This window comes from Nomascus leucogenys, chromosome 21 (assembly GCF_006542625.1).
Source record: "Nomascus leucogenys isolate Asia chromosome 21, Asia_NLE_v1, whole genome shotgun sequence".
Taxonomy (NCBI): domain Eukaryota; kingdom Metazoa; phylum Chordata; class Mammalia; order Primates; family Hylobatidae; genus Nomascus; species Nomascus leucogenys.
The window spans coordinates 36,051,572-36,063,894 of record NC_044401.1 but is presented as its reverse complement, the minus strand read 5'-3'; the positions used below and the strand labels follow the sequence as shown (position 1 = coordinate 36,063,894).

General features: G+C 43.2%; 1 protein-coding gene across 1 annotated transcript in view; it reads right to left on the bottom strand.

Annotated features, from left to right (window-relative positions):
* The window catches only part of GBE1 (1,4-alpha-glucan branching enzyme 1), a 277,012-nt gene extending 274,625 nt beyond the window's left edge, over nt 1–2,387 (bottom strand). The window contains exon 1 of the mRNA XM_003255144.3: nt 1,495–2,387. Within this exon, the coding sequence (XP_003255192.1) occupies nt 1,495–1,637 (143 nt within the window). The 5' untranslated portion in view covers nt 1,638–2,387. The remainder of the gene's footprint in view (nt 1–1,494) is intronic.
* Nucleotides 2,388–12,323: the final 9,936 nt, after the last annotated feature.

Below are 12,323 nucleotides of genomic sequence, written 5' to 3'. Positions count from 1 at the left end.
TCCACAACTCTTCTTTAATAAATATCTTGTGTCATTTTACAAAGCACACAGGTAAATTAATGTCATGGTTACAAGGACATCAAAAAATATATAACCACTATCTTTAATCACTATCTTTTGTTCTAAATATTTTCTGACTATTTCTAAATCAAATCCAACCTTAAACCTATGACGATTATGTACTAAGTTTCCTTGAAAGCGTATACTGTAAATTCTGAAAACAATTTCACAAGGCTGCTCCCCAAATGGTTTACATGAGAGCATAATCATCTGATTAAGTGAGGGACAGCTCAAGATGATTATTTTACAGAGGGCTCATTCATTACTGTATACAATCTCAAGAATGAAACTTCATATCCCTTACAATCCCTAGAGCAGTGTTTTATTTATAGGAGTTCCTCAATAAGCACTTGCTGATTTGAATGCATTTAATACCTGAAAATGCTAGGACACAAACAATTTGCTGGGCTTTTTTCAAACTCCAAATCAACCCATTTTCATTACTCTCAACGCTCCTTCATGCCAGTTAACTAGCTGGATGTTTTCCCTCACTCGAAAAATTGGCCACGTATTTTCTGTTGCCAGGATAGTTTCCATCCTGCAGTGTCTCTCCTAAAAGGGGAGAAACTATTAAATAAAAATGGGGTAACCTCACAAGTATAACTATTACAACTTGTATAATAGCTCTTATACTTCAAACAACAACAACAACAACAAAAGACCTGTACCTTTTTAGTAGAACTTATTAACAGAATCATTAGCCCAGTAACTAAACTGGTATGGTACACAATGGTAGAAGACAAGCTAAAACGACATTGGCCTGTAGAAGTTTTGCTTTCCTGACCTTTCCCCCTCTTCAAGATGGCAAAGTCACACACGGACAAATGTTGATGTACATTTAACTTATCAATGTTGATCCAAGGGGAGAAAAAATTGATCATTGTAGGTGTAATCTTCCCCTAAATGAGGAATATTAGCAAGGAAAAAACAGAAGTTAGGATATAGTGTCTGCCTGAAGGAATCCTTTTAGATATAAAATCACAATATTTGCTATGAAATAAACTAGAAAGTTTTAAATGCGTAATTACACGTGCCAGGAGTTATGCCCACGTTACTCCACCGGCCCACGCTAGTGCGTGCCAAAGTCGGAAAACCTGCAATGGCGGTGAGTCGCTCCCCAGCAGCACTACGGGGAATAAGTGTTGGAGCCACAGCACGTACCCTATGGCGCAAGCCAGCTGATCAGAACAGAGGGGAAAGGAGATGAGGAAAGAAGTTTCTTCAGCGCCTGCTCCGGGGACCAGAGCTGTCAACCTGCCACTACGGAAGCCACAGAACCCGGTTACCCGAGTCACCCCGAGCCCCGCCCACTCAGGTTCCTCCCCGCCTGGGGCGGGGTTGGCGCGCGAGGGCGGAGGAGCGGCCCGCGTCCCGAGTCGGCTCCTGGGAGGCGGGCTGCCCGTCTAAGTGGGGGTGGTGGGAGTCCGGCGGTACCTGCGCTGGAAGTCCACGGTGTAGGGCTTCAAGTACGGGTCGATCTCCAGGAGTTTGGCCAGTTCGGGCACGTCAGCCAGGGCGGCATTGAGCGCCGCCTCGGAATCCTCGGCCCGAGCCGCGGGAGTCACCGGAGCCGCCATCTTCCGCCTCAGTCCAAGTAGCCGAGGCCCGAGAGGGTCGAGTGGGGCTTGAGCGGGCGCTGGAGCTCGAGCTGGGACGCGGCGGCTAGGGCGGAGCCGGAGGGCGCCTAGGCGTGTCGAGGCGAGCCGAGGCGAGCCGCGGCGGTCCGGGGCCCTTTATAGCCGGGGCGGAAGGCCTCCTGCCCTTTCTCCCCCCGCCAGCGGGGAGGAGCGGATCCTGGGCTGATGCCGGGAAGCACGTCTCGAGCGGGTAGGAGGCACCGAGGCCTCTCCGCCCACTCACGCGGCTGGCACCTGGAGGCCGCAGGGACCTGCCCTTTCCTCCCCTTAACGGTTTTTTCCCTGCCGTCGGAGGCCATTCTAGGAGGTGGGTCCCAAGCTGACCTCGCTCAGCCTTGGCCTTCCTCACCCTGATCTATTCTTGGCTCCGGAATGGATTCCGCTTTTCTTTAAGTACCCGCTTAAATACCCACTGACAGCGAGCGCCCCCTTCAAATTGGACATAAGGGGTTTTTTTGGAAGCGACCGCATTTCTCAAAGTTCTGAGACTTTTGAGGGGCAGTATTTCAAACATACCATGTAAATTCACAGAGAGGGCAACAGTCAAGTGTAGCTAGAGTACTACTGCTGAAAATGTTAATACCACTTACAACCAGGACTCTCCTAAGTTTGCCAGGTCACATGAATTTAAAATTAACCAAGACACAGAATCCTGGAATACCGTTGGAATTCTGCTGTTCTGGTACTCCTTTCTGCATTACCAACAGCTAAGAATTTTAACCATGGGAAGAACTTTTCTCGTTCTCCGTAAGGCCAAAAAGGAAGAGGCGTTTGCCTGTGTTTATAATTGTTACAAGCTTTTCAACGATTAAACTATCTTTGATAACACAAATGATGTCATTGAATTGGAACTCCACTCTGCCACTTACAGTGATAAGGCAAGAAACCTCTCTTCCTCTTGGCTTGGGAAGCTCCCACTTGGAATTCCCTTCTTTTATTGCCATTAACTGACTAGCTTCTATTTCAGTAATTGCTTTTTAAGAATACAGAATTGGACACCAAGAGAGATGGACCCACCAAACCCAGGAGGGTCCAAGCTGCTTTACACCTAGAAACTGGAGAGGATTGAGGATATTTTTCTCGTTAAAACCTAGAACTGGAGGATCCTAGGGGTTATGGAGGAGAAACAGTATTAATCAGCCTTGGGCCTTGAATTTTAAAATATTTCAAAGGAAAGTTTTTATAAGGGGTTTCATAGACTTGAAAGGTAAGTGTATATGTAGACAGACCTCAGTGTGAGAAAGTGAAGGACTTGAACGACTTTAAGGCGTGCCTTGTCTTCCATAAAGATGACAAAAAAACTGCTGCAGATATTTGTAAAATATAAAGCACTAAAAAAGGAAGAAAATTTAAAAAAAGAACCCGAAGCAGGACGACTATTAATAACAGACCTACAGATCTATATCTCCAAGCCTAAACTTTTTTCAGAAACCCAGGCTTGTATCACTGCCTGTCTACTGAGATCTCCATTTAGCTGGCTAGGAGACCTAAACAAACTGTCTGCAAAACATAACCTAGAATCCGTCTTCTCATCCTTCCTGCTATCACTCTTACGCAGGCCACTGTCTTCCTTCAGTTGGACCATAATGTAGCTCTCTAACTGACTTCCCCTCTTCTACTCTTTCTCACCTCTGCTCCATTCTCTGTACCAGTGTTTCTCACACTTTAATGTGCATATGAATCACCTAGGGATCTTCATTCAGTTCTGGAGTGGTGCTTCAGATTGCATTTTAACAAGCTCAGAAGTGATTCTGATGCTGGTGGTCAGGGACACAGTTTGGTGAGACTCTACACTCAGTAAATCAGATGATGTCATTTAGCAACTTAAATAGCATACTATTTCACTTAGGGTAAAATAGAAACAGCTTATCATTCTCTAACAAGGCTTGTATAATCTGGACCCTGACTACCTTTCCAGCCACTTTTCTCATCATTTTCCAGTTTTACTATGCTCTAGTCACACTGACTTTCCTGGAACTCAGTGAATTTGTTGTATAATAGCCTCTAAGATTATTTGCTTGCTGTTCTCTCTGTTGGAAATTCTCAGGGAGCTGAGCTCTACTTGCTTAATTTTTTCCCAGCCTTCATTCCAGCCTCAGCAAAAATGTCAGCTCATACCTGAGAACTTCTGATTATAGACTCCTCAGTGTCTTCTGTATAACTTCAATCTCTTCTATGCAACAGTTAACAGAATCTAGGTGTTTGTTTTTCTGCCATTTATTGACCTTTCCCTTTAGAACCTAAGCTCCCCACGAGCAGGATCCTAGTGTACATATCTGCCTACCTAGGTGGTTCACCATTGAGCACATATTTATTGAAGTCCCATGTGCCGGCCATTTTCCCACATACTGTGGATAAATGGTAAGACAAGTCCCAGTTGTCATACTCTATTGGGGGTAGGAGGGAGAGGAGACACAATTACCAGTGAAATACATAAAATAATGCAAAACAATGTCAGATAGTGGTAAGTGCATTGTCGAGAATTAAAACTGAGCAAATATCTGTGTTAGTTCCGGTCATCAAGAAAAGCCGTCCAGAACTGACATTTAAGCTGGAGTGTGATGACAAGAAGAAATGAGCCATGAGAGGAAGAGCATTCCAGAATGGCAGAGTTTGTGCAATGGAGGAGTTGAATTGGTCTTTAAAAAAAAAAAAAATCTAGCATACCTGGTGTGTAATGAGGAGTAGCAGGAATTGTGGTGCAAGAGCTAGGCAGCTGTTTGTTCATATAGGTCCTTTAATGTCCATTTAAGGGATGCTATTGGAGAGTTTTCAGCAGAACACTGATATGATATGGTTTAATTATTAAAATATTCTATGTGGCAAATGAATCGTAAGGATACAAGAATGGCAACAGGGGTGCCATTCTTGTGGGAGACAAGGGAGACAATTAGGAGGTGATTAACATTGCCTACGTATGAAATGATGATGGCTTGGTCTGGGGTAGCAGAGAAAATGATGAAATAAAGATTTGGGATGCATGATATAATGAATGCCTAAAGTATTATGTCTACTTTAGTGTCTGTATTAGTTACCTAGGGCTGTAGTGATTAAGTACCACACACTAGGTAGTTTAAGCAACAAAAATTTGTCACCTTACCCTAGTTCTAGGGGCTAAAAATCAAGGTGTCCACAGGTTTGGTTCTTTCTGGGGGCTCTGAAGGAGAATTATTCCATGCCTCTCTCCTAGCTTCTGGTGATGGCCAGCAATCTTTGGTATTTCTTGGCTTATAGATGCATCATTTGGATCTCTGCCTCCATCGTGATATGGCATTTTCCTGTGTCTCTGTCTCTTCACATAGTGTTCTTTTTATAAGGTCACCAGCCTTATTGAATGAGGGACACACCCTATTTCAGTATGACCTCATCTTAACTAATTATATCTGCAATTATTATATTTCCAAATAAGGTCATTCTGAGGTAATGTTAGGTTAAGACTTCAGTGTATCTTTTTGTGGAGAAATACAATTCAACCCATAACATTTTTGACACACCAAAACAGAGGAAATATTTGAGAAATAGAATTTATAAGATTTGGCGACTGATTGGATATGAAAGTGAAAGGGAATTAAAGATTGAGCTTCTGAGCCTGGGGGAATTCTGTCTAGCAAAAATAAAGAAGTCCTTGAAAGAGGGAGAACTGAGTTCAAGGTGTCAGCTCCTGGACACCCAAGTCAATATGGCAGCTGGAAATGTAATTCTGGTGCCTAATAGATCATTTAGGAATGAAGATAACAATTAGAGAATGATCCATGTGCGGTTACTAGCTAACAGTGGCAAATAGGAGATCCTCAATAAATATTTTGAAACCTTTTTTTCTTGATATTTGAGTCTCATGTCACATGTTTGCTTTTCAATAGTTTGCATTATAAAGCCAAAGAGTTACTGATAATGTGCTCCAACACAGATGAACCTTAAAAACATAGCAAGTGAAAGAAACCACTCACAAAAGACCACATATTATGTGATTCTACGTATATGGAATGTTCAGAATATGCAAATCTACAGAGAAAGAAAGTAGATTTTTAGCTTCCTAGGGCTGGAGGGCAGGGGAAACGAAGAGTGAACGCAAGTGGATATGGGATTTCTTCTTGGGATAATACACATTTTCTAAAATTGGTTGTCGTTATGGTTTCATGGCTCTGTGGATATACTAAAAACTAATTGTACACTTTAAATGGATGAATTGTATGGCATGTGAATTTCATCTCAAAGCTATTTTTAAAAAGACTCTGAAGGATAAAATAATACTAAATATGCTTTTTAAAAGGCAAACGATTTATACCAACTAAAGATAAACTAGACTATATAAATATACCTTTTAAAATTACATATCACCCTCGTTGGAAATCATTAGCAATGAAAAAGAAAATCAGAGAGCTGAAAGAACAAAGAGGTAACTTTTTTTTTTTGAGACGGAGTCTAGCACTGTCGCCCGGGCTGGAGTGCAATGGCATGATCTCGGCTCACTGCAACCTCTGCCTCCCAAGTTCACACAATTCTCCTGTCTCAGCCTCCCAAGTAGCTGGGATAATAGGCGCACACCACCACACCCTGCAAATTTTTTGTATTTTTAGTAAAGATGGGGTTTCACTTTGTTGGCCAGACTAGTCTCGAATTTCTGACCTAGTGATCTGCTGGCCTTAGCCTCCCAGAGTGCTGGGATTACAGGTGTGAGCCACCGTGCCCAGCCAAATAAGTAACTTTTAAGAACAAGGAGTAGTGTTAAAGGAGAATGTGGCTTCTGACAAGAAAAAGGAGAACTTTCAGAAAAAAAGAGAGTGATCAGTGATAGCCCTACTGTCTTTTAAAATGTGACGGAGGATCCAGGGTCTATGGTTGTTTCATTTTCTCATCGTATGTGCTTTTGACCTCAAGTTTGTCTCATGGTCATAAAATGGCTGCCACAGCTCTACGCATCACTCTCCCATAATGTGTCCGGAATTGGTGGGTTCTTGGTCTCACTGACTTCAAGAATGAAGCCGCGGACCCTCACGGTGAGTGTTACAGTTCTTAAAGGCGGCGTGTCCGGAGTTCGTTCCTTCTAATGTTAGGATGTGTTCGGAGTTTCTTCCTTCTTATGGGTTCATGGTCTCGCTGGCTCAGGAGTGAAGCTGCGGACCTTCGCGGTGAGTGTTACAGCTCTTAAGGTGGCGCATCTGGAGTTGTTCGTTCCTCCTGGTGGGTTCATGGTCTCGTTGGCTTCAGGAGTGAAGCTGCAGACCTTTGGGGTGAGTGTTACAGCTCATAAAGGCAGTGTGGACCCAAAGAGTGAGCAGCAGCAAGATTTATTGCAAAGAGCGAAAGAACAAAGCTTCCATAATGTGGAAGGGGACCCCAGCAGGTTGCCACTGTTGGCTCACGCAGCCTGCTTTTATTGTTATCTGGCCCCACCCACATCCTGCTGATTGGTCCATTTTACAGACAGCTGAGTGATCTGTTTTGACAGGGCGCTGATTGGTGCGTTTACAATCCCTGAGCTAGACACAAAGGTTCTCCACCTCCCCACCAGATTAGCTAGATACAGAGTATCCACACAAAGGTTCTCCAAGTCCCCACTAGATTAGCTAGATACAGAGTGTCAATTGGTGCATTCACAAACCCTGAGCTAGACACAGGGTGCTGATTTGTGTGTTTACAAACCTTGAGCTAGATACAGAGTGTGGATTGGTGTATTTACAATCCCTTAGCTAGACATGAAGGTTCTCCACGTCCCCACCAGACTCAGAAGCCCAGTTGTTTTCACCCAGTGGATCCCGCACCAGGGCAGCAGGTGGAGCTGCCTGCCAGTCCCGCCCCGTGGGCCCGCACTCCTCAGCCCTTGGGTGGTCATTGGGACTGGGGGCTGTGGAGCAAGGGGCGGCGCTCATCCGGGAGGCTCAGCGGTACAGGAGCCCACGGAGTGGGGGAGGCTCAGGCATGGCGGGCTGCAGGTCCCGAGCCCTACCCGGCGGGAAGGCAGCTAAGGCCCAGCGAGAAACTGGGCGCAGCGCCAGTGGGCCGGCACTGCTGGGGGACCCAGTACACCCTCCGCAGCCGCTGGCCTGGGTGCTAAGCCCCTCATTGCCTGAGACCGGCGCGACCGGCAGGGCCGGCCGACCGCTCAGAGTGCAGGGCCGCCAAGGCCACACCCACCCGGAACTCCAGCCGGCCGGTAAGCGCGCGCGCAGCCCCGGTTCCCGCGCGCACCTCTCCCTCGACACCTCCCTGCAAGCTGAGGGAGCCGGCTCTGGCCTTGGCCAGCCCAGGAAGGGGGTCCCACAGCGCAGCGGTGGGCTGAAGGGCTCCTCAAGTGCCGCCCAAAGTGGGAGCCCAGGCAGAGGAGGTGCCCAGAGCGAGGGAGGGCTGTGAGGACTGCCAGCAGGCTTTCACCTCTCAATAAGGCCACATAAAAGGTAAAGAAAAATGCATTTCTCCTGTGTCTTTGCCAAGAGGACAACTTTTCCCAGATGTCACTATCAAACTTTCTTGTATCTCTTTGGCTAGAACTAGGTCACATGTCTACTCTGAAACAAGTGGCATAGAGTAATGTAACTTCTATGAGTAGCTTAAACTAATTGTGATTCACTGCTTGAGTTGGGACCACCTTCCATTACTGTGCAACATGTGAATAAAATGGTGGTTCTGTTCCCATGGAAGAAAGGGATGACTAATCAACATGTGTGCCACATTTTCCTTTTCTATTCATCATAGATTCCACTACCCATGAAACTTGCCAGTGCTGTTAACTAACTTGTCGCCTTGTGATTTTGCCATACTCACATGACAAAACCCCAGGCTGGGACCAATCAATTTGCCTTCTCCATGCCTGCATCCAGAGTGCTATGAATGTCACACATACACACACAGAGACGCACACAGACACATACACTATAATTGTAGGAACTAATTTCATTAAAAATCTACCTTAGCTTTAAAATCCTCTCTTCACACAAGGCCACTACAGTTTTACAGGCCGTATACTATGTAAGGTATGCCCAGCAATTGAAATCATTCACTCTACTCTGAGAGAGGAGCCTTCCCTTGCTCCACCACAGAAGTGCATCCTGCTTCTCAAGATATGAATTCCTTAGAAGTGTATTAACCTGCCAGTCGCGGTGGCTCATGCCTGTAATCCCAGCACTTTGGGAGGCCGAGGTGGGCAGATCACGAGGTCAGGAGATCGAGACCAGCCTGGCGAACATGGTGAAGCCCCGTCTCTACTCAAAAAAAAAACAACAACAACAAAAAACCAGTCATGGTAGCACGCGCCTGTAGTCCCAGCTACTCTGGAGGCTGAGGCAGGAGCATCACTTGAACCCAGGAGGCAGAGGTTGCAGTGAGCTAAGAACATGCCACTACCAGCCTGGGCAACAGAGCAAGACTTCATCTCACAAAAGAAAAAAAAAAATGTGTTAACCAAGAGTAGGCACCTTTTTCTATTCTACACAATGACACAGTGTAGGTGATAGTAGCCTTGTCCTTCTCTTCTTTTCTCTCTCTCTCTCTCTGTCCCCTCCCTCTCACTCCCTCCCTTCCTCCGTCTCTCTCTCTTCCTGTCTCCTCCTCTCTTGCCCCCCTCCCCTTTGCCCCTTAATGATAACATTCTTTCTTCATTGCCAGGCATTTGAGATATTATTTCAGTTTTTAGTGCACTGTGGGCTGTCTGGGCTGTGACTATGCATGGCCACTGTGGGATAGGATAAAGAAAACAAAACAAGGTTCCTGAACAATGGGGAGAGCCCAGCTGAGACTGGACATCAAACACCTCAAACAGTGCTGTGTGGCTGAATCGTTAGATTTTGTTCAGCATTGCTTAATAGACTGAGTATATAAGCTCAAAGTATAAATATTTTAATGAAGTTAGGGTTAGAAATGCACAGGATGAGTACAGCAGAAGGTCAGTAGGGCTGAGAAACTTCTGGCACTCGTGAACATGCCATACGAATGCTTAGCCATGGAATTCAGCTAGTGAGGATGGTTAAAACAATAAAGGAATTGGGGAAAATCTTTGTTAGCGCTGGACGATTGATTTAGCAAGGATAAGAAAACTGGTTGGTAAAATGAAAGTTGTTCTCGGATGTTAACAAAGACGCTGGATCTAGACTGCCTAAATTCTGATTGGCGCTTCATCATTTGTAACCTTGTCAAGTTACTTTACCTCCCTATGGCTTCGCTTTCTTAACTGCAAAATGTGGTAAGGATTAAATAAGAATATTTAATAATTTAATAAGTTCTTAGGATAGTGCCTAGCATATTGTAGATGCTATATAAGTGTCAGCTATTATTATTATTAATGGACTATGAACTTTAAAAGGAAACGTGGCTTTTTCAGCAATGCATATATAACAGACACTCTGATTTTCCTATAATAGTATTTAAATTTATTCAGTGATTCTGGATATGAAATACTTAAACATGGAGGAATTATGAGGATGGATAACTTTATTTAATATTAAGTACTTAATATTAAATACTAAATGAAATATTGAAGTGCCTACCATACGTATGGCATAATGTTAAAGCATTATGATGATATAAAGACCTGTGGTATGATCCACTAAGGTCTTCACAATATTAGACATTTTGCAAATAAAATGTCAACAATGACAGCTCCAAATACTATGCAGTTGTATTAAAATTGTATTTTAAGGTTTAATCAATTTTTTTTTATTATTATTATACTTTAAGTTTTAGGGTACATGTGCACAATGTGCAGGTTTGTTACATATGTATCCATGTGCCATGCATAATTTTTAATCCCATTATTTATCTCTCTCTTGCTCTTTTGTTCCCCCTCTCTCTTTCCCGAATGTATTAACTTCTTTGAAATTAAGTAATTTGAGTATTTATTCCTTTACATTCCTCCACAAAAAGATCTAACACCGGATGAGGCAATGGTTACACAATTCAGTAAATTTACCAAAAATCATTCCATTAGACATGTAAAACAGGTGAATTTTATGTATGTAAATTATACTTCATAAAGCTATTTTAAAAATTTATCCATAAAACTATCTCAGAATCTCCATTGGAAGGTGGATTTAATGCCTAGTAAGTGTTGGTTCCCCATCTACAAACTAACAGCCACTTACTTTCTTAATTCAGCAGAGGTTGTGACCACCTAAACTTCCCCTCTAACCTTCCCCTCTTAGCACCTACCCAGCTTCTCAAGAGAACCCTGGGGAAGGAGACTGTCATTCCATCTTGAGACCTATTCACCCTCTAACATCTCTACTTAGATGGCCAACTGACGAGTGTTCAGGGTGATGGGGATTTTTGCCACCTGAAAACCAGAGTAAAGCAAACAGCCTTTTCCTGAGATGGTACTGAATAGTTTTTAAATGATAATGATTTTCAATTACTTTTGTCCTACGTTGAATGAGAACCAGTAACCTCAAGGTGAAAGCCTCTAACTGTTAGGACAAATCCTCTGAGCATCTAGTCCTCTCCATTAGAACAGAAACAACTTCACTGAATCTCAAACCTACCTGAAAAAACTGGCAATTTTTATTTCACTCAAAGTTACAGGCTTCCTTTATGTCTCTATGTTATCTCTAGTGATTATTTTATATCTGAAATTTTAAGTACTCCTTGGTTGTTCCTTATTTGAAATATTTGCAAACATTTTAGGCATAAAATTATGTAAGAATAGATTTGATAACTGAGCTTATCAAGAAGTTGTTATTTTGAAAAAAGACTAGAGTGGCTCTTTAGAATAATAGCTAATAATACACAGTGTCCTCTACAGTCTGGGCACTGTTCAAATGTGTGTGTGTGTTTTAATATAAAGTTATGTATGTGTTTGTGTATTTTAATATAAAGTTATATCTGTGTGTGTATTTTAACATAAAAAGGTATGTGTGTGTGTGTGTACGCATGTGTGTATGTATGTGTAAAATCATATGAGAAAGGTACAGAGCCAAAGAAAATTGCATAAAGTGGTGCACCTAGCAGGAGTCAGGATTTGAACCCAGGTAGATCTTTTGCACAGTGCATGCTTTTAAGAACTGTTTTATACTGCCTCTCAGAAAGGTGAATATGAAAGATAATAGCATGTTTGCTAAGTATTTAAGACAAAAGTCAGACAAGCAAAATTTAAAAGACTGTGACTCTATTAACTTTACCTGAGTGAAACCCAGGTCCCTGACAAACTCAACCAATCCAGGATAAAGCAAAGATCCAAGAAATGTGGTGGTGACAGTGTGTGTGTGTGTTGGGGGCGGGGGGGCGGGCGGCAGTGAATTACCACATAAAATTTAAGTCATGAATCCCATGGATTAAATCTCCATTCAATGTACTGATCAGAAGACACTTCCAACTATTGTCACTTACTGTAGTAGCTGGAATGGTGGTCCCCCCAAAATATATCCAAGTTCTAATTTCTAGAACCTGTGAATGTTACCTTATTTGTTTGTTTAAGTCTCCATGGAGTCAAATTCTTACCTTATTTGGTATAAAGATGTAATTAAGTTAAAGATCTGGAGATGAGATCATTTTGGATTATCTGGGGTGGTCTAAATCCAATGACAACAGAAGAGACATGCAGAGGAGACAGTTACAGAGAAGAATAGGAGACAATCAAAGATTGAAAGGATGCAGACACAAGTCAAGAAATGCCAACAGGCACCTGAAGCAAGAAGAGGC